Source organism: Lytechinus variegatus, chromosome 16, assembly GCF_018143015.1.
Source record: "Lytechinus variegatus isolate NC3 chromosome 16, Lvar_3.0, whole genome shotgun sequence".
Lineage (NCBI taxonomy): Eukaryota > Metazoa > Echinodermata > Echinoidea > Temnopleuroida > Toxopneustidae > Lytechinus > Lytechinus variegatus.
The window spans coordinates 9374071-9395860 of record NC_054755.1 but is presented as its reverse complement, the minus strand read 5'-3'; the positions used below and the strand labels follow the sequence as shown (position 1 = coordinate 9395860).

Below are 21790 nucleotides of genomic sequence, written 5' to 3'. Positions count from 1 at the left end.
TCCAAGGGGGGGGGGCAAATTCGTTCGCCAAAAAATTGAGAAGCAAGCAAAAAGGTCTTCACGTTCAAAGGAGGGTGACACTTTGTGGCTCGTCAGGGATCAGTTGTGACTCGTCAGGGGGGCAGGGATACGTCCCTTGCATGGGTTGTGGCTCGTCAGGGGGGCAGTCTCCCCCCCCCGGTATGGTGCTGCCTCAAAATAATTGTTTATCATCCGCAACTGCGTTGAATTTATATGGGGCCGCGGAACGATTTTCAGAGTGGGGGGGGGCTGACCATGCAAAAAACTACAATCCTATATGGTCATTTTTACGTTTTTGTACACCCGCGACTTGATTAAAAAAAGTAGCCATCTGCAATGTTTAAAAAAATCATGATTTTCTGGCCGATCTGCCCCAGAAGTACCAGTGACGGCACCAATGGGGGAGGCACGGGGGCATTTGCCTTCAATGAGTTGGCCCCCACTTGCTCCCCCCGGAAATTTTGAAAATTAAAAAAAATGCTGTCATATATAGCATTCTACTAAAGCTGCAAAGCGCTCGATCAAGAAAGCTTTTTCGTTTTTTTTTTAATTTTGAAAACTTTCTCATGCATTCAATGTTAGCTCCCATAAATAATTGTCAACATAAATATTTCAGGTCATTACATAAAATTCAAAATTTCGCTCGCAGGCTGAGATAAGTAAATTATCTGTTTACATGGGGCTTAAAAGTCCAGTGTACAAGTCAATAATGCTTCTCGTGACTCAATTTTTCATTATTCGTTTTTAGCAAGATACACATCCTGCGTATTCATAATTTTCATAAATCAAAACTTTTCAGCTTACGCTACTCGCTCGCATCAATAATTTTAGTTACTTTACAATAGATAGCCATTCAGTTCATGATAACATTTAGTGCTTCGTCTACAGTTATCATCTCAGAACATCACAAATTTTCAGCTCGTGCTTCGCGCTCGCATTATCTATTTGGTGCAATTATCATCTTCATGACTCAATGCAAACAGCTATACTGACCTTTTCAAGCCACGGCCTCGGACAGGGCCTACACTGAAAACAATTAGCTCACGCTTAATGCTCAATTTTGTTCAATTAAATAGGCAAACAAAAAATCGAGCTGCCCCTCCCCCCCAAAAAAAAAAGTTATTTTGCCTCTCCCTAGGTTACAAATCATGCATGGCCCCCAATTCGATCCGCACAGCACTGGTCCCAAAAAGTTCTGCAACCGAGAACAAAAAAGAAAAGATGAAAGGAAAGGAGCGGAAGATGTTGATAAATTATGATGTTATTTTCTGAATACCATAGGCGTTATTCTATAAGGTCATTTTAAATCAATCAATCCAAAAGTTATATTACCATGAAAGGGCCTTTTTTCTCGCTCGCTTCGCTTGCTCGGGACTTAGCAAGGAGTTTTGCCTAGCGCGCCTTGCGAGCCTGGCTCTTTTTTGTATACTTATCGAAAGCTTCGGGCACAATCAATAAAAAATCCTGTTCGATCAGACCATGATACGACCGGAAAATTTGTTGTTCGACCTTGCCCCCCCCCCCCTCTAAGAGCAGTTCCGTGCTCGCATAGTGTGTTTTGAAGTACACTGCCGGTACGTTAATTGTTCTTTTTTTTAATAATGATAATAAAACAAAACAAAAACGCGCTTAAAATGTAAAGCGTGTTTCAAACTGGCCCGGCTTTGCCCCAAACTTAATAGCCGCTTCATAGAATGAGATATAATGATCCTCTGCATGAGTTACTGTAAAACCATGATCATTATACAGATCCGCATTTGGAGTGAAACAAATAAAATAATAATGAAAATTCAGATCGCATCAGTGCTCACAATTTCTTGACTTCATGATTCAAAAACTTTATGTTTTCATGTTATACACGAAATATCCGAAATTGAAACTCGGCTTCGTGCTCGCATTATGAATTATGAGATACCTCAACTTGTTTGTAACAATAATAATGTGGAAATGTACTTATAAAAACTCAGGTCTTTTGTTGCCTGGGAATATATAATTCCTCAAAATAACAAATACGTATACAACTAATAAGCTTTTATAGGGGCCTCGAGAAAATGGATGAAAATATTTGCTTTCCCGACACCATGGCGAACGCTCGATCCGACCTTGCTATAGGCCCTATTCAATTTCACCAGATTTTTCAAAAAATAATTAATTGCCAATAAGGTGAGTAAAACTTTGAAATTAGAACAAATATATCTGCAAAGTATATATACCAATATTGAGACAACTCTTAATTGGCGTGCGGCAAAGAGTAATTCTCAAAAAAAAAAAAATCTTCGAAAGAATTAAGGCCCTATTATTATTGTTAAAATTATCAACTGCTGGATCGGGGGGGGGGGGGGGCTGTCCCCTCTTTCAGCTGGTTCCCTGATGATTTCTGTTAACTTTGCTTCACATCACATCCTTGAAGGACCTCTCCTGTATAGGTTTTCCGGTCTTACTTGACGATTATCTAGCCGACAAGAAACTTCCCGTGTTGAGAAATGGATCGAGGTTTTACCCCCCCCCCCCCACTTTCACACCAAAATTTGTCCAACAAATGTTTAAACCTTTCCAAATAGAGAAAAAAAATCAAACAAGCATAACGCAGTTTATCAAAATGAATCGTATGTAAAATGAAATAGTGATTTTGATGAACGATTTTCACCTTCAAGCTTGTTTTTTTTTTTTTGGGGGGGGTATTTAAATCAACTTTGGGTGGACTCCCTTTTAACATTTTCTTTTTTTTTTAAATATGAATTCTTTTGAAATCTGCCCCTATATGTATGCCTATATATATCACCGTCGTCCCTAGATTTATAAACTATTAATTCTCTTCTTAATTCCAGTCCAGAGGATATGTCCCCGAGGATCATATTGTCGAAATTCATGTGCAACAAATTATAAGATAGAGATGCTCTATGTCTCCCGAATAAAAACTTTAGAAATGCATCCCTAAAAAATAGCAATTTCTGAACCACGTACAGCTTCTTTTATCATCATCGTTATGGTTCTTGAGTATAAACTATCCCAAACATAGTGGATGCAGTTTGTTGAAATGAAGAAGTATACTTGAATAACTTAATTGTCCAGCATAAAGGAAGCGGGAGATTGTTTGTTTTGTTCTATATAGCTAGTAGTGTACGTACAAAAGATGATGAAAAGTGTCAACGTTTGAGGAAATAATTTGCGGATAATTAGAAGGCAAGTTTTTTTTTTCTTTAAACAAGTTCACACCTAGTTACCAATAATGCATAAAGCATTTCCATTTATTTGAAAGCAGGATAAAAGAGTATTGTAGATTAAATGCCTTGCTCGCGGGCATAACTGCCGCGGCCGCGGGGATCGAACCCCGGCCCTTTTTCGTGATCCTTAGACCACTCGCCCACGGCACCACGTGCGAGTTATTTGAATGTTGCCCTCTATTGGTCGCTGATGCGTGAAAGTTTGCAGCACAATTTGATCGTAAATTTATTTGTTTATGGAATAAAAGACCTGACAGCTCAATTAACTCGAAGGCAATGTTGAACTAAGCTATTATTTGGCTGTAATTTATCCTTCTTCATATAGACCGAATAATTTGGTGAGTAACTGGTAATTCGTCGATTAAATGATTGTATTCCGAGTGATATTCGACTCTCGGTGTCGGTGTTATTTGTTGAGGAGCGGTAATGATCGAGCAAGCACCCCGGAACTGTGGGCGAGGTAACCCAAGAGGCTCCGCTGAGCTTAGACAGGAATAACCGTCGTTTCTGAGGATTTATTCAACAATTTCTGACATTTTACTGTAATCCCCATTCACCGACGGTAGTGTGTTAGTGCGAGCCTGCATGTGTAATCTGGGTCGACAATTCGGAAGGCGGGTTTTGTCCAGATTTTTTATTTCTTTTTATAAATTATAGTTTATACCACTTGTTCACTGCTACCATCTGGCCTGTGGAGAATCTACAGGTAGGACTATGCCAATGCTGTATGGTCAGTTCCCCCATGTCTGCGCGGTCTCCCAAGTCTGCGCACCCGCGTATCTGCGTGATTCTAGTAAAAAAAAAGATACGCAACGAGCACGAACTTTACCATGCTATACAAAGACAGGTATTCATAAAAAAATCCGACTCAAAATGATGTAAAAATAATGAATTCAGGGCATTTCATGTGACAGCCTCAAAATGCGGCCTTTCTCAACAAAATCCCCGAATCATGTGCAAAGTGCATGGTGCACAGACATGGGGTACCAATTTTTTTTCAATCTGAAAATGACTGCCCGAGGCTTTTTCAAGAAAATCCTACATTTTCTTTCATTTTTTAATGAGAAATTTGGTACACTTACTCATAATAATATAAGGAACATTATTAACTGAAAGATTTCGTGAAATAAGAAGAAATTCATGTTAAATCTTAACTCAAATTGTTAGGTGCGCAGACTTGGGGCCCACCATCATATAGAGCACACACTCTAAAAAATCATTCAAATATCACTTTGTGACCAAAATTACTGATTTTCATACAGTTTTAATTTATTTATCATTAGTAATGTGGGAATAATTTTTGTATTCACCAGAGCGCTCAAAAACTTGAATTTTGGGCATATTTTTGTGTACGCCCTCTATTGGTGGAAAGTAATATGGCAAGAAAATTTTCATTTTTTGATCTCTATTTTTAATTAAGAAAAAATGATATAAAGAATCAAATTTAAATAAGAGCCAAGCAGTATGAATTAACAGGTCTAATGGAAACTGTCAGTGTAAAAAATCAAGCATTTGCCCCAAAGAAAAAAGAGAAAATAAGCCAAACATTGCCACCCTTATTTTGTCACACATGGAGATATAACTGAGAACAAGGTTATATTATAACCTTGTTCATTGAATGAGTGGTTTATACTACTGACTAGGCCTAGAATAGATCTAGTTTTAGATTCTAAATGACATAGGCCCTAGCCTAGGCCTCGACCTCTAGATAGGCCTAATAGTAATAAATATTAATTTATCTTGAACAAAGTCAAAGGCCCACTATTTTCATTACTACGTTAGACTCTAAGGCCAAGTAAAAAAAGAAAGTAGTTGATCGTCCTCGCGCGCATCTATCATGTCTATTTTGGCCGCCGCATGGAAATTTTTGATATTTACTATTTTCGAAAATTGGCTAAAAAAAATCGTGATGTTCCTTTTTTGATGTTCCCTTTTTCATTGCAGCATCAATTTTCTTGATATTTACTATTTTTTATGGCTGCTGAATAGCGAAAAAAATCACAAAATTGGCGAGCGATTTGCTCTCATGTGCTGGGAACTCTCTCGCAACTTCAAAAACAATTGCGAAGAGTGATATATCGCCGTAACTGCAAGAAAGAAAAAAATTCTGATTTGTTTTTCTATTAGAATTTTTAAGATACCATCATAAATTAGCGTGAAAATAAAGTTTACAAACTCGGGGAAGATCACGGATTTCTTCATTTTTAGTGCATTTTCGGGGACCCCGCTTCCTGAGTCTGAACTAATCCGTCGCATGCTTTCGGAAATATGGCGCAGAAAAATCCATTTTAATGACGTAAATTTGTATTTCGGCGGGGTTTTTGGTGAGTGATAGCACCTGTACTTTGATATGTGTTACGGTGATTGACTGCTTGTTGTTGGGTATTGCATGACTTGTGTGCTGGGATGATGTTATTGACTGTGCTGGTGCAACATGTGAATTTGTGAAATGAATTGAATTTTCTATCGTCAGCAGGCAGTGCATTGAATATTTAAAAAAATAATTTCAATTGGGTTATTCTTTATGAAGATTGAAAAAAATTAATGGGTTACCAAGAAGTGCCAATTCTGTTCAAATTTGATAAACTTTATTCTTCCTTGAGCTATTCAATTTGATGGAAAATTGTAAAAATTAGTATCTAACACAGTTACAAACATGAATATAATAAACATTAGGCCTATGTGAACAATTAACAATTAACTCAATCATCATTTAACATTTGATATCAATTAAAAATGAATAAAAAATGAAAAGTATTAAACAACATGTAACTGAATATACAAGCAGCTGGAAAACTGCAATGCGAAACCATGCCCAGAGCTAAAAAAAAAGAGAGATTGGCTCTGGAAAACTAAACATGGCTCCCTGGTAATAAAATGACCCCATCCCCCCACTCACACAACATGCGAGTTTAGTAATACTAACCTCGCACAACGCACGTGGTTTCATAGTGGACTTTGACGTTTTCATTCATCACACGAATGTGAGGGAATGAAAAACGCCAAACGTTTCAGTATTTCTCCACTATCGTATTCTCATTTTTTGATTTAAGTTTGTTTTAAAAATGAATTGGAAATTGTTTATAAAAGTGTTTTTATCGCTTACCTCCAAGTCTCAACCAGGATACTCCGTTCGATCCGTCCTTAATACTGCGGTGGAAAGTACGCAAACAACAATCGAAAAGCAATTTTTCGTATCGAACATTCTCAATTCAAGTCGTCAGCGCATAATAGGAAATTGTACCAAAAATCAACAGGTTGCATCTCATGTATATACTTATTGGTAAAGTACGCCATCTTTTGACAAGATGATGATGAAAGCGGATTGAACGAGCAAGAAAATAATGCTGATCGCCTAGAATGCAGCTAGCTTGCAACACCGTAAACAAAGGTACGGTAGGCACTTAAGAACCAAGTTTGAAAGGACACTCGTAAAATTACGTCACTGTCGTGATGAATATTCATTAGATCGTGGTCGTTCAATACAAACTCTCTGCATGCATGCACTCAGTGTGTATTGAACACTCACGACCACGATCTAATGAATATTCATCGGCGAGAGTGACATAATTTTACGAGTATCCTTTCAAACTTGGTTCTTAAGTGCCTACCGGCTTTGGTGAATAATATCGCGCGCCCTCTTTAGGCAAAAATTGATATCCACGCTGAGCAGAAGTTATCTACGTGAAGATTAAGCCTGAGTCGAATCGATTTTAAAATCGGTGTTCGATCGATGTCATCGAACACCGGTGCAGATTTTGCAAAATCGGTGCATCGAAAAAAAAAATACGTCGGCCGCCCGATTCGTTTGGTTTACACAATCAATCATCAAAATATCAGTAATGTCCAACTTTACTACTACTTACTTGATTTCTATTGCCCCCAAAATGAAACCGATTGAGTTATTATGATGCTATTCACCATTAATTTGAAGTTTATTTCGATCATAGTTTGAGTCTTACTCATCTGCTCGTGCCAAGATAATTTATGCACGATTAATTCATGAATGGAAGTCATCGCCATTGATCGTGCATGCGCAGTACTGTTCTTTAATCAAACCAGAAAATGGCCGGAAATTGACGCGATCAACGTAAAATAAATCTTGCTTTCATGAACAATATTAATATCATGACCTTAGAACATTATTTAATCGTAATATTTAACAATAATTTGCATATGATAATCATTAATATGAATTTAGAGCTTGATGTGAAACGTTTGTATTTCGTTTCAATTTTCAATGGCGGACATCTCATGATAATCGACTTGACTTCTTGAGTCGAGCTAGTGCACTTGTCTAAAAAAAATAATCATCACGTCAGGATTGATTCTCGAACATTGTCTACATGCAAAAACTCTGTTCAAGATCGTACATGACAAAACAGAGAAAATTGCGTTTGATTTTTTTTCCCATCAATTTGAAGCTAGTTTGTGCCCAACTTTGGGCTCTGATTTCATGAATGGGAAAATATGTCATACGTCATCGAACACGCATGCGCATTGTGCTTATTTTCTCGGAGCTTGGAGGAGACGTCCAGAGATGGAATAACAATAGAAATAATCCCAGTATTAATTCTTCTATATGAACATAACATACTTTGCTGACATCGTCAATATTCTTAGTATGACCATAAAATCTTGTTAAATCGTAATAATTTAGATGAATTTAGGGCTCGATTCGAAACATTCGTATTTATTTTGATCGCATGCTCAATTGGGTCTAAAAAACTGGATTGTCATTATCCATGTTATCAGGATTAATTCTCGAACATCGTCATAACTCATATTCCACAATCTTTCCTCACAATCGTTATATCAGCATTGAATAGCAATTCAAATGACCATCCAGAGAAAATTACGTATTTATTCCCATAAATTTATTTGGAGCTCATTTTGGATCCAACTACACAATCTCAGGCAAGTTACAGCGCTCTCCGTTGATTGCACTTGTTTGCTGGCGCTGACGTCAAGCACGCCTGTCGTTTCGGGAGAGTGAGTGTACGGAGCTGCGGACGGGGCTGGGGAATGGACTGCGAATGCTAGTTGACCGAAAATCATTCGGATTGACTCTGCGTGATTCATGTCTTTATTATTGTTTAATTTTAAACTTATATGTTGTCATCTACAAATATCATTGTTGAAGATATTTTGGGAAGAATTCTGCTTTGGTCCCCGGCCTTTTTTTGTGTGTTTTGTGATCATGGAAAATACAAACGAACTTTGCTCTGTCATCTGCTTGTGCAACGCTTACCCGGCCGGCACGCCAGCGCATACCGTCAGTGCGTAGTGCATATGCAAAGCGCATCGCATCGACGCAAAAACAAAAGACTAAATTTTCCCCGCCTTCAATATTCGATGCATCGATGTTCGATCGAATTAGAGCTATCGAACACCGGTTTTCAAAATAATCGATATGACTCAGGCGTAGTGAAGATCACGAAAAATGCTCTTATTTTATTAAAAAAAACAGCAAAGAGAATTCAACAAACGATCCATATGGTTCGGTAAGTGTTATAGAAAAAGTAGAATTCTTAGCTATGATGTAAAGTCATAGTTATTTTAGTAAAAAGGGTGTGAAAGATTCGCATGCACCAGGTGCATATGAATCCTTCACATGAGACGATTTGAAACCATGAGTGCCACCCCCCATGCATTTTTTACCTTTACAAGAATAATGTTTAAATCATTCACTTGACATGAACGTTTTGTTTTACAATACAGTACCGGTATACATCAGTATAAATTCATCAATAGATCTTTATCACATAATACATTTTCCATAGATTTCCAATCAATTGTATATCATGCATGTTTCTACTCATTTATTATTAATATTGAGCATGCATCGATCACATATTTTGAGCTTGACATGGCCTGACAACGATTTTAATAAAAAATAGCAAAAAAATAGTAAATAGTAAGGACCTCCCTCATCACTGATGTCAAAAAAAGGGCAGAGAAAATGCCTCCTTGTTTTTAAAAAAAAATAGTAAGGACCTCCCTCATCACCGCTCTCAAAAAACCCGGAATATCAACTACTTTCTTTTTTTACTTGGCCTAATCTTTCTATTGATGTAAAATCTATAAAATATTGAAAATGTACGTTACTGATGAGTTATTCCCTGGGTTATTCCTTGTTTTTTTAATTTTCTGCCGGATGTGCTTTTTTAAAAATAGTTTTATCAAATTATCATGGCTTTCTCATTAAATTTTCGATATCTTGGCCAATTAATGCGAGCGACAAGTTCCGAACATACGCACATCTATATGTACAAGCGCAAAGCAGCGGCACAAATCGCGATATATAGCGACTGGTAAATAGGTAATGTGTGTGTGTATTTGAGTTTTGTCAGACGTGTATCAATCAGATATGATTATTTACGTCTGGGACCGACCTTTAACGTCACCATCCGAAAGACGTGACCAGGGCTCGAACCTCGAACCTCTGCATCAATTTGTAACTTCCCCACAGCTTGGATTACAGGCGCACACCACAACGCCCAGTTAAGGTAAGGATGATGACGTCATCCAAAATGGCAACTTAGATGGATCGAAGATGACGATGTTTCGATCATCATTTGAATGGAATTAGCGGTAACTGCGGTCTAAGAAACGATATTTGTGAATTTAAATTTTTTTGTCGTAAATATGGATGTGATTTCTTTTTCATAATGTGACATTTTATGCACAAAAAACAATCAGAAAATCGGGTTTCCGTCGAATGTTTTATATGTTCCTCACATGATGGCTATTTTCCTGAGAAGGCAGGGGTTATTAATCACCAAAGACATTTTCCTTTGTTTATACACACAGGCCATGGAGATGACTTCAGAGGGGCCTATCGCTGTGAGCAATTGTCTGGAATTACTGGGATATAATGAGCCGAATACCTCCCAGGAAGAAATTAGCGACTCCTCAAACGATAAAGTAGTGAGGTAAATTAGGCACCATGGTTGTTTACAAAAGCTAAATAAGTTGTTTTTCATGACCAGGCAATGTGTGCACATACAGTGGTGCTTGATTAGGACCTTTGGTTGTTGTTTTATTTCATTGTTGTTTTTGTCTCGCCCACCCGAGGTGAAGGCGAGACTTAGGGATCCAAATGTCGTCCGTCTGTCGTCCGTCCGTCGTCGGTCCATCACAAACCTGTAATGACACATAACTCCACAACTGTAAGTCGCTTTTCAACCAAACTTATGGTGTATGGACTTGGGGACCTGCATGTTATGGTGCAGTCTGAGGACACATGGTAAGGTCAAAGGTTATTTTCAGGTCAACGTTAAAGTTTACATGCAAGACTCTTATTAAACCTAATTCCGCAACCATATGTCGCTTTTCAACCAAACATGGATGGTAGATGGACATGGGGACCTGCATTTTATGCTGCAGTTGGAGGTATTCACATGGTTAGTTCAAAGGTCATTTTAAGGTCAACATTAAAGTTTACATGCAATACTCTCTTATGACACCCAACTCCACAACCGTAAGTCACTTTTCAACCAAACTTGGATGGTAGATGGACTTGGGGGACCTGCATGTTATGCTGCAGTCGGAGGTCACATGGTAAGTTCAAAGGTCATTTACAGGTCAACGTCAAAGTTTACATGCAAGACTCTCTTATGACAAGTGTTATTCCATCCCAGTCATTTCACAATTAAGTTTCAATATAATTCTCTTGCGTGCCCTCGCAAATCACAATATTTCTGGTTATTTTTTAAGTGGGCGAGACACAAAATTGCTTTTTCCTTGTTTATGAATTAGAGGTGATAATGTAAGATTTCTGGAATTAGTCCATTGAAAAGACACTTCAAGTGGATTGATAAGTGAATCATATGAATTTTGTCCAGAATCTCAGAACGTTATCTGCAAAACTTGACAAAAAATTTGTGAAAATGAGAATTGTCCTTTGGATTGGTAATATGTGCATCTTAAAGTGAGCCTGTTTGTGCAACTGTTGACAAACTTTGTGATTAAATGTTTATGGGGAGAAATACTAAGCAATTTATATGTTGTCAAATACACAGCAAAATGACAGTTCTTGAAATGTTTCGGTTCATGCTATATTCTCCTGACTCTCCGGCAATCCTTGAATTGGTAATTTAGCTTTAAAATTAAATGGAAAATTGCTTCAAAGGAACTTTTAGTATGATTTTTGTCTCGCCTGCGTAGCGGACCGAGACATAGGTATCACTATTTCCGGTGTCGGCGTCGGTGGCGTCGGCGTCGTCAACAATTGTGTTGTACACCCAATAACTTTCTACAGCTTCGAGGTGGGATCACCAAATTCATACCAGAGGTCCATCTCCTGAAAGCACAGGTCAAGTTCGAATATGAGTTGAATTTGAATAAGGTCAAAGGTCAATGAACTTTCCATGACTGGCACTGTGCTATGTTGTACACCCAATAACTTTCAACAGCTTCGAGGTGGGATCACCAAATTCATACCAGAGGTCCATCTCCTGAAAGCACAGGTCAAGTTCGAATATGAGTTGAATTTGAATAAGGTCAAAGGTCAATGAACTTTTCATGACTGGCACTGTGCTGTGCTGTACATCCAATAACTTTCTACAGCTTCGAGGTGGGATCACCAAATTCATACCAGAGGTCCATCTCCTGAAGGCACTGGTCAAGTTTGAATATGAGTCGAATTTGAATAAGGTCAAAGGTCAATGAACTTTTCATGACTGGCACTGTGCTGTGTTGTACACTCAATAACTTTCTATAGCTTCGAGGTGGGATCACCAAATTCATACCAGAGGTCCATCTCCTGAAGGCACAGGTCAAGTTCGAATATGAGTCGAATTTGAATAAGGTCAAAGGTCAGTGAACTTTCCATGACTGGCACTGTGCTGTGTTGTACACCCAATAACTTTCTATAGCTTAGAGATGGGATCGCCAAATTCATACCAGAGGTCCATCTCCTGAAGGCACAGGTCAAGTTCGAATATGAGTCGAATTTGAATGAGGTCAAAGGTCAATGAACTTTCCATGACTGGCACTGTGCTGTGTTGTACACCCAATAACTTTCTATAGCTTAGAGATGGGATCGCCAAATTCATACCAGAGGTCCATCTCCTGAAGGCACAGGTCAAGTTCGAATATGAGTCGAATTTGAATAAGGTTAAAGGTCAAAGGTCAATGAACTTTCCATGACTGGCACTGTGCTGTGTTGTACACCCAATAACTTTCTACAGCTTCGAGGTGGGATCACCAAATTCATACCAGAGCTCCATCTCCTGAAGGCACAGGTCAAGTTCGAATATGAGTCGAATTTGAATGAGGTCAAAGGTCAATGAACTTTCCATGACTGGCACTGTGCTGTGTTGTACACTCAATAACTTTCTACAGCTTCGAGGTAGGATTGCCAAATTCATACAAGAGGTCCATCTTTTGAAGGTGCAGGTCAAGTTCGAATGTGAGTTGAATTTGATTAAGGTCAAAGGTCAATGAACTTTCCATGACAATAAGTTTGCCATAACACCTTAATAATTAATTCAATTTTACTATTTCACTCACATTATTCTTTTTCACTAACATTCATTTCCTTACTTCCATGGAAATCATTATAGCTTCATAGTATTAACAGCATTCTTAGTGTTATCTCATTTCCTAGGGATAAAGTAGGCCTATAGCATTATTGCATATGTAAACTGTCAGAACCACAATTCACCCCCTAAACTGCTGACAGCCTCGGAAGTCATATAGCATAGTTTTGACATACATTCTCTTCATGACTGCAATATACAGGCGAGACAACGCTTGGCGTTTGCCTTGTTAGTTTTTTACACATCTTATAAGTTGTCCACCCCCATAGCATGGATGAAGAATTACCCTTTGATTGAAATGTACTGAGCTCTCTTTTTCTCCCTCTGTTTCTTTTTGATTTAGGAAGGAAAGGAAATTATGTGAAAAGGAGAGGTAAGAATAACATTCTAGAATTTACAAGATACATATAGGTCTTAGATTGTGATATTGTTAGGCCACTTTTCTCTTGGGCACATTCATATAGTTAAGCACAAAAGGGGCACAACCATTGGCGGCGGAAGCCAAAAAATTTAGGGGGGGGTCCATCTGAAATTTTGGATGGACACAGGTAAAAAATTTGACCAGCAAAAAAAAACAAAAAAAGGACAAAAAGGGGGATCAACCTAAATTTAAGTGGGGGACCACAAAAATTTTAGGGGGGCTCCACCTGAATTTAAAGTAATGGGAAAGAGCGCACTAAATGTAAGAAACACAATATAAACGAACAAAATTTTGACATGTTTGGCTACCCATAATTTTAGCACAGAGTTACATGTAGACCATGGTCTAAGTTAACCCTATCTAGGCGGGGGGGGGGGCCTCGGAGGCCCCCCTCGATGAGTCACGCAATATTTTTGCCGCGCAAATTTTTTTGACCGCGCTGCTCGCCGACTTTTTACACACAAGTCTTGCGCAACTTTTGAGGCCAATTTTTTTTTGCGTCACCCAGGTATGCGGTTCCAAAGTTACGCAATGTTATGTAAGTGCATGTCAGACCAAAAATTGCTCAAAAATGTGATTTCGTGTACAAAGTCAATGTAAATGGTGTTTTCAACCAAAAATCATAAATGTATGATTATTTTTAGATTTGCTGGCCTAAATGTATGTATTTTATGTTTTTTTTATCTTAGAAGAGTCCCCAATGAATTTCATTGAAAAAACAATGAAAAACAAAGAAATACATAAGAAATTGCAAAATACAATATAATACATAAGAAATTGATCTGATATCACATTTTTTTTCATGTACACTTGCTAAGAACATCACAAAGATTTTCTATGAAAAATTAGAACATTTGGAGCTTTATTTTTGGAGTTAGAGGAAAAATATGATTTTGCATACTAATTACGCATAAATTAGCATAATTACGTAACAACGATTCACATGAAATAAATTACTATACAGTTTTGTAGATTATATCCTAGACAACCTGCGTGCCAATTTTTGGCGCGGTCGACGGCCGAGATCTCAAGGGGGGTTGGGGGAGGGCCTGGGAGGCCCCCCCCCCCTCGGCCATATGAACTCCCAAAATACCCCGGCCTAGATGGGGTTAAACTAGGCTTCCGTATATGGGCTTTTTTGTTCATCAACTAAATTTCTATTTGACAAGGTAACATATAACGAGTAGACAAATGAATAATTAGAGCAAGTATAATGCAGATAAAAGCATAATGAGAAATAGACCAACTGCTTGTAAGCCAAGTCAATTTAAACCGATTAATTTCAATCCTGTTTTGTTTGTAACATGTTTGACGACAGACGCAAGAGGTTGGATGATGCTGTCACAAAATTAGCTGCTGAAGTGACCGGACCTCCCATGTATGCGAAGAGGCCAGCATTGCATAAATGTATCACATTGGCTCGTACATACATCAAGGTGAGTGAAAAAACTTAAGTATATATATTGTACTAGTATAATAGTTGTTAGTTTTTTTTTGTGCTTTACTATCGGTTTATGACTACTTTTACTTTATATCTGTCAATATCTGTTCTGTTGTATAAGAATTTCAATTGTATCTATGTATTATGTATTTTTGTGTATTTTAAAGAGGTGTGAAATAAATAATCTGATATCTGAATCTGAAAATCTGTTGTATAAGGTGTCTATTTTACTTACCGTACCTTCAAAATGTTTGATTTTTGTATGCAATGTTGGACTCAGCATCTTCTAATGATTGATTGATCCGAGGCTATCGAATTTTGTGAGGTGAATTGAAGCAAAGTATCTTATATTTCTGTTTTTTTAGCTCATCCGGCCCGAAGGGCAAGATGAGCTTCTGCCGTGGCATGGCGTCCGTCCTCTGTCGACCATCCACAAATTCAAAATGCTACGTCTTCGCCATTTCAAGTCCGATTTCAATTCTGTTTGCTTTATATGATAGCACTAGGTGGGGGATTCAAAACTTCTACACAGAATTTTGAAATTCATTAAATATGCTAATTTATGTGCATCTTTTAAATTTCACAAAAATGCTTCTTTATTTATTGACCGATTTTGAATTTTTGCTTCCATGTGGTAGAGCTTCATGAGGTTCAGTAAACTTCTACACAGAATTTTGAAATTTTGACCAGAACAATTTTATGCTAATTTATGCGAAATTGATTTATGCAAATTTTTAGAAATTCACATGAACTGCTTTTTCTTTATTTGTTGACCGAATTTGATTTTATTCTTCCTCCTGGTAGAGCTTCATGAGGTTCACCAAACTTCTACACAGAATTTTGAAATTTTCAGTAGAAAAATATTTATGCTAATTTATGCAAAATTTATTCTTAAATCACAGAAAATGCCTCTTATTTATTTGTTGACAGATTTTGATTTTTTTTTCTTCCATCTGGTAGAGCTGCATAAGGTTCACCAAACTTTTACACAAAATTTTGTCTGGAAAACTGCTAATTTATGCAAAATTTATTCATAAATCACAAAAAAAAAATTCTTCTTCATTTGTTGATCAATTTAAATTTTGTTTGCTTTAATAATATGATATCTCAAGGTGGTGATACAAAATTTCAACACAGAATTTTGAAATTCATTAAATATGCTAATTTATTCATATATTTTCAAAACTCCCCCAAAATTACTTATTTACTTGTTAATTGATTTTGATTATTTTTGTTCCATCTGAGAGCTACATGAGGTTTTCCAAGGTTCTACACAGAGTTAAGAATTTTGACTAGAAAGTTATTTATGCTTAATTTATATGAAATTTATTCATAGATCACAAAAAATGCCATTTCTTCATCAATTTCAATTCTATATCCTCAATTTATGTCACCAATATAATTCACTTCAGTGTCAACTGGGCTGAAATTAAAATTGTGTTAAATTTTGTTGTGAGATGCCGGATGAGCTCCACATCATTGATATGCTAGTTTTTCTTGCCGTGTAGCAAGAGCAAGACAAAAGCACTGCTTTTCCAATGGTGATTGTTAACATCGGAATCTTAATCAAGGTTAAGTTTTGGAAATGTCATAATTTGGAAAGTATATGGAGCTATTTCATGACACACGAACATCAGGGTGATCAAGTATCATTTATGAGTTTTAGGTCACGTGACCAAGGTCAAAGGTCATTTATGGTCAATGAATTTTGACCATTGATTTTGTAACCCCCATTCAGGCACAGATCCAGAAAAATAAGGCACAATAGTTGGGAGGGGCGGACTATTGTGCACTAAACCACAGTCCCCTGAAATAGTATTTTACCAAATCCGTTTCAATCTACCACTAACCTTTGACCTTGGGAACCATTCAATATGAGTTGGTTAACTCTTCATGTGTTCACCTGTAAACCCCCTGTGTGTTGCATTATTTTTGGGTCTCATTCACATTCGTGCCATGAGTCACAGACTCCTAACAATAAACCTGGCCATGGTATTGTTTGTGAGGAGGGTTTTATTGATTTTATCCTCTCCTTTTTCAATGAACTTCCTGGCTGTGATCAGGATGTATTGATTTTTGGGGAAAACTCAACGATTCTGTAATTTGTAAACTGCGATAATCCGTCGAACGCTAAACTAATGTCGCACGCGCGATCGATCGATCGGTACGCATGTACAGCATACAAAAACGCCAGGCTATACATTGTAGCTAGGCACGATCCGGGGCATGCAATTGGTCGAAAAACAATGGGACAGGGGACGTCTATGGGAAATGTGTGGTTGTGCAAAAATGCGAACGAAACATGCCTACGGATGTGCAATAATGCGAACCTAATGCATGAAGAGTTAAAAGTCTTGATTTATTGATTTTTTTTTGCAGAACTTGAAGATTGAAAACAACAATTTAGAGGCTGAAAGGTACTGGCTGATACACGAAAATAGGGTTTTGTTGGGACGACTCACCGTGCTTGAGGTTCAGTGCAAATTGCCCCCTACGTATTCCACTAGACTATGGGAGGAAGGGAGACCAAAACTCTGCACCAATATTGAATGGGACGCTGTTGCGAAGGATACGCCAATAGACACGCGTGTTCATACCGTATACTTCAACAGCGCTGTGGAGAATGTACGGAAGCTGAAGACGCAGCTGCATGCAGAGTTCAGACGGCGGAACCCCATCGATGCATTCCAGGAGAAGATGGAGGAGGGAACGTGGTGCTCGGACGGGAATTGCGCCGGGGCGCCACATCAGATACATGCTTTTTTGGGGCAAGATGTAATCGGTGACTCCTCAGTGAAGCAACCTGAGAGTGTGAAGGAAGATGATGATAAAAGGTGGCTGGAGGACATGCCAAAGAAGAAGGATAAAGGGTGCCTAGGTAATGAACTGAATATTTCATGCCATTTGCTCCATTCCATCTTCAGTAGTTCCCCCAGAATTGTGTGTATTGACATTATTAGGGCTTGATATTTTGGTAGATCATGGGAGGTGTTCAGGATCATGGCCATCAACCTCGTATATCATCTGTGGCATAATCTACAAATTGCTGCTTTTCCATCAGCGGCGTCATCAACATTGAAATCTTTATCAAGGTTAAGTTTTAGAAATGTCATCATAACTTAGAAAGTATATGGACCTAGTTCATGAAACTTGGACATGAGGGTAATCAAGTATAACTTAACATCCTACCTGAGTTTCAGGTCACATGACCAAGGTCAAAAGTCATTTAGGATCAATGAACTTTGGGTATGTTTGGGGTATTTGTTGGATTCCCATCATAACTTTTAATAATATAACAATATTTATGGAGCTAGTTCATAAAACTTGGACATAAGAGTAATCAAGTATCGCTGCACATCCTGTGCGAGTTTCAGGTCACATGACCAAGGTCAAAGGTTATTTAATGTAAATTAACTATGGTCGTATTGGTTGTGCTTGTTGAATTACCATCATAACTTTGAATGTTTATGAATCTAGTTCATAAAACTTTGACATAAGTGTAATCAAGTATCACTGAACATCCTGTATTAGTTTCAGGTCACTTGACCAAGATCGACGAACTTTGGCCATGTTGTAGGTAATTGTTGAATTGCCATCATAACTTTAAAAGTTTATGGATATAGTTAATGAAGTGTGGACATAAGGGTAATCCATTATCATTGCTCATCTTGCACAAGACGTTGGTCTCTTGATCAAGGTGAAATGTCATTTAGGGTCAATGAACGTAGTAGCAATGGTGTTTTTTGTGAATAATTATTTGTAGTCATTTTTAAAGTCAGCACTGCTGCTATATTGAATCATGTAATGCAGGCAAGACTGCCAGAGGCGCTCAACTTGTTTTAATTTCACAGAGATTTGTTGTAAGATAGACTTTGTTATATAATCCTTTCCCCTAAAGCAACCGTACAAATTTATTTATAGGAAGAAAGCATAGGTTACTCATACTTCTGCAATGAGTCGGAATAATTGCTTATCATTAGATCATTGAAAGTGTTACTAAACACAGAAATTTCAGTGAATTTTATTTATGAAATATTCAATTGTCTTTTCTCTTTCTTTTCAGGTGAAAAGGTAAACCCATCTTGTGCCTGCCCAAGGAAGAAACTGTGCAATTGCACTGCGGAAAAATCAAAGACAGCTGCAAAAAGAAAGAATGATGACCCTCCACCCGAAATGAGGAAAGGACGGACAGATAGTTCCTCAGCTAAAAAGCAAAAGAAGGAAAAAAAAAAGAATAAGGAGAAGAAAAAGAAAAAGAAAAAGGAGAAGAAAAAGGATAGGGAAAAGGAAAGCAACAGTAAGGCCAGATATAGTCCTTCAACCCTCCATTACTTAAAGAATGGCCTAGCTGAAACAACGAATATGGTCAACAAAGGGTCAAAGCTCATTGTGGATGAAAGTGGCAAGGTTATCGGACTAGACTCAGCAGACTCTGTACTCTCTGGTAAACAACTTTATGTGCTTCAGATGGGGAACAACCAGGAAAAGGCATCAAAAGCCAGTAGTAATCTTCAAGTTAATTTGGTACCACTTACCCCAGGCAATGCAGTGCTTGTCTATCAACCAACAACATCTGGTGAATCCACTGCGGTCCCTAGATCTACTACCGGTCAAGCTCCAGTGCTTCATGTCCGACCTCTGTATACTCCTATATCCCTAAGCACGAGTAGACTCGATTCCAGTCAAGGGATTGGACAAGCAGGGCCAAAGTTGTTCTATGAGTCTAACAGTCCAGGACGTAGCCAGCCCGGAGAAGTGACACAGAATCCTTCGACTGTTCCAGGGTCCATTGGTCTGGATCTTGGCAAGAGAAGGGGAGACTTTGTGTTGGTGCCTGCATCATCTACCTCTGGGTTTGCCAAGGCTGCACTGATGAAAGGGAAAACCCAGTCTGGTCCTGGACCCATGAGTGTACAGAGTCAAGATACTTACAAGGGGATTAGTCACAAGGCTTCTATGACAGCACCTAGGGCTTCCGATGTAGGGTATCACCATCCAACTCTGATGAATGTCAAATCATATACTGTTCCTGGATCTTTAAGTGTTACAGATGTGAACCCTAGGGGAGTTCGACAGGAGCATTTCACTATGGAACCTACAGCTTCCAATAGACATGTAGGGCATCATCAGACTACAGTGATAAATAACAAACCTTATGTAGCCCCTACAACTGCAAATGTATTTGGTTTGAATATGAACAGTGGGAATGGACAAGTGCATTCTATATCAGTACCTGTAACTGCCTCTGCCAGTTCAAGGTATCACTATGCTAATGCGATGACAAATAAACCTTGCACTGCCCCTGGATCGGTAAGTGTACCGAGTTTCGATCCCACCAAGGGAAGGGGACAAGAATGTTTTACAGAGGCACCTGTAGTCCCTGGTGTAGGATACCACCAATCTGCTGTGAGCAGTAATGAACCTTATACTGCTCTGAGACCTGTAAGTGTACTGGGTCTGGATCCCAGTGAGCGAACTGGACAACAATGCTTGGCAACACTACCTGAAGCTTCCAGAAAGCATGTGAGACATCACCAGACTTCAATGATACCGGAGACATCCTTCACTACTCCTTACCAGGAATGTGGAAGCAAGCGTTTCTCAACAGTACCTGTATCTCCCGATGTAGGGCATATGGAAGACAAATCTACTGCTGATCCTAGATCCATAGATGTGCATGGTCTTGGTTATGGCAAGGAAAAGGCACAAGAGCATCTGTCAATGTCTTCTGTATGTCCCTCTATCACGGACCTCCTTAACAAAGAATTGAATAACACACCCTCCGTTCTTCCTGGATCTGTCAGTGCTCAGAGTCTGGATCCTTGTGAGGGGATTAGACAGGAGCATTTCACAGAGGCACTTGTGGCTTCCAATTCAGGGTATCAACATCTTAATATGAATAACAAATCTTGTACTGTTCCTCAGACTGTAAGTGTTCCTGTTATGGATCTTAGCACCAGAGTTGGACAAGAGCGTTCTATACAAGTACCTGTAGCTTCAAGTGCGGGGCACAGCCATCCAAAAGTGATGAGTAACAAACCTTGTTCTGTGCATGGATCTGCGAGCATACAAGGTCTGGATCCTGACAAGGGATTCAGACAAAGGGATTTCACAATAGTATCCTTCGGTCCCAATGTCCTGGATCCTCTTCCTACAATGCAAAACAAACCTTACTCCGCTCCTGGATCTGTAAGGGCACTGGATGTGGATTCCAACAGGGGAAATAGACTAGAGCTATTCAGAAAAAGACCAGTAAATGTCATTCCCGGAATAGGGTATAACCAGGCTAAGAAGATGAAGAGCAAATCTTTGACTGCTCTTCAGTCCTCAAGCACTTCGAATGTTGATCCTTCCAGAGGATGTGGGCAAGCAAGTGTCGGAGCAGCATCATCATGTGCCAATGTCGGTCAGAGCACACCAAAAGTGTCGACACATGAACAGTGTGCCTCTGAGTCTGAACGTCCAGGAAATCTGGATGCTTGGAAAATCACTTTACCACCCAATGTCAAGGATCACCAAACTCTTGGAACCAAAGGCTTTTCTCAAGTTAAAAGTAGATCCGTCGACCACAGTAATGAGCATGTACGTTCTAGTGCGGTTAACGCACAAACCAATGCCAATGTCTCACCTCATGTTGCATTTGCATCCGAAGAATCACCAAAGGCATCTGCCAAGGCAGAAGCATCTGAAGAAGTGGACAAAAGCAGTAGTCCTGTCTCTTGCATGTTGTGTGATAAACCATTCAATAACGTAAAGGAACTCCAGGCACATCTGGTTGAAAGCCATACAAGCTAGGTTAGATTGCAGAACATAATACCAAGAACATTTCCAGACAGGTCTTAGGGTTGTTCCCCCCCCCTCCCTAATATGGGTATGTGCTACGAGCAAGTTATTGTATTCATTGGCACACATATCAGTGTGAGAACCTACTGGTTTAAATTATTTTAATCTTTTTCTATCAATTTTTGGTAAAAGATAGGTACAGATGACTTTGCCCAAGGCAAATCTACTGGGACTGCAGAAATGTCTTCGACTTGGACAGAAGTCAACTTTAAGATGTTATTTTGCATATTTTAGTCTAAAATAATGCTTCTGGGTGATTATTGAACATTCAAATTTGGAAAGTCAACTTCTGCTG

The 21790-nt window shown here is 38.6% G+C and overlaps 1 protein-coding gene across 2 annotated transcripts; it reads left to right on the top strand.

The window, feature by feature from the left end:
• Nucleotides 1-3419: 3419 nt before the first annotated feature.
• On the top strand, nt 3420-21461 carry LOC121429610. 2 transcript variants are annotated; one of them, XM_041626728.1, is made up of 6 exons: nt 3420-3583; nt 10059-10180; nt 13134-13163; nt 14530-14647; nt 17032-17530; nt 18716-21461. In XM_041626728.1, the coding sequence occupies exons 2-6, from the start codon at nt 10062-10064 to the stop codon at nt 21445-21447; spliced, it is 3498 nt and encodes a 1165-aa protein (XP_041482662.1). In that variant the 5' UTR covers nt 3420-3583; nt 10059-10061; the 3' UTR covers nt 21448-21461. The 2 variants fall into 2 exon arrangements, with proteins under 2 accessions (XP_041482662.1, XP_041482663.1); XM_041626729.1 differs by lacking the exon at nt 3420-3583 and adding an exon at nt 5215-5569.
• The last annotated feature ends 329 nt before the right edge of the window (nt 21462-21790 follow it).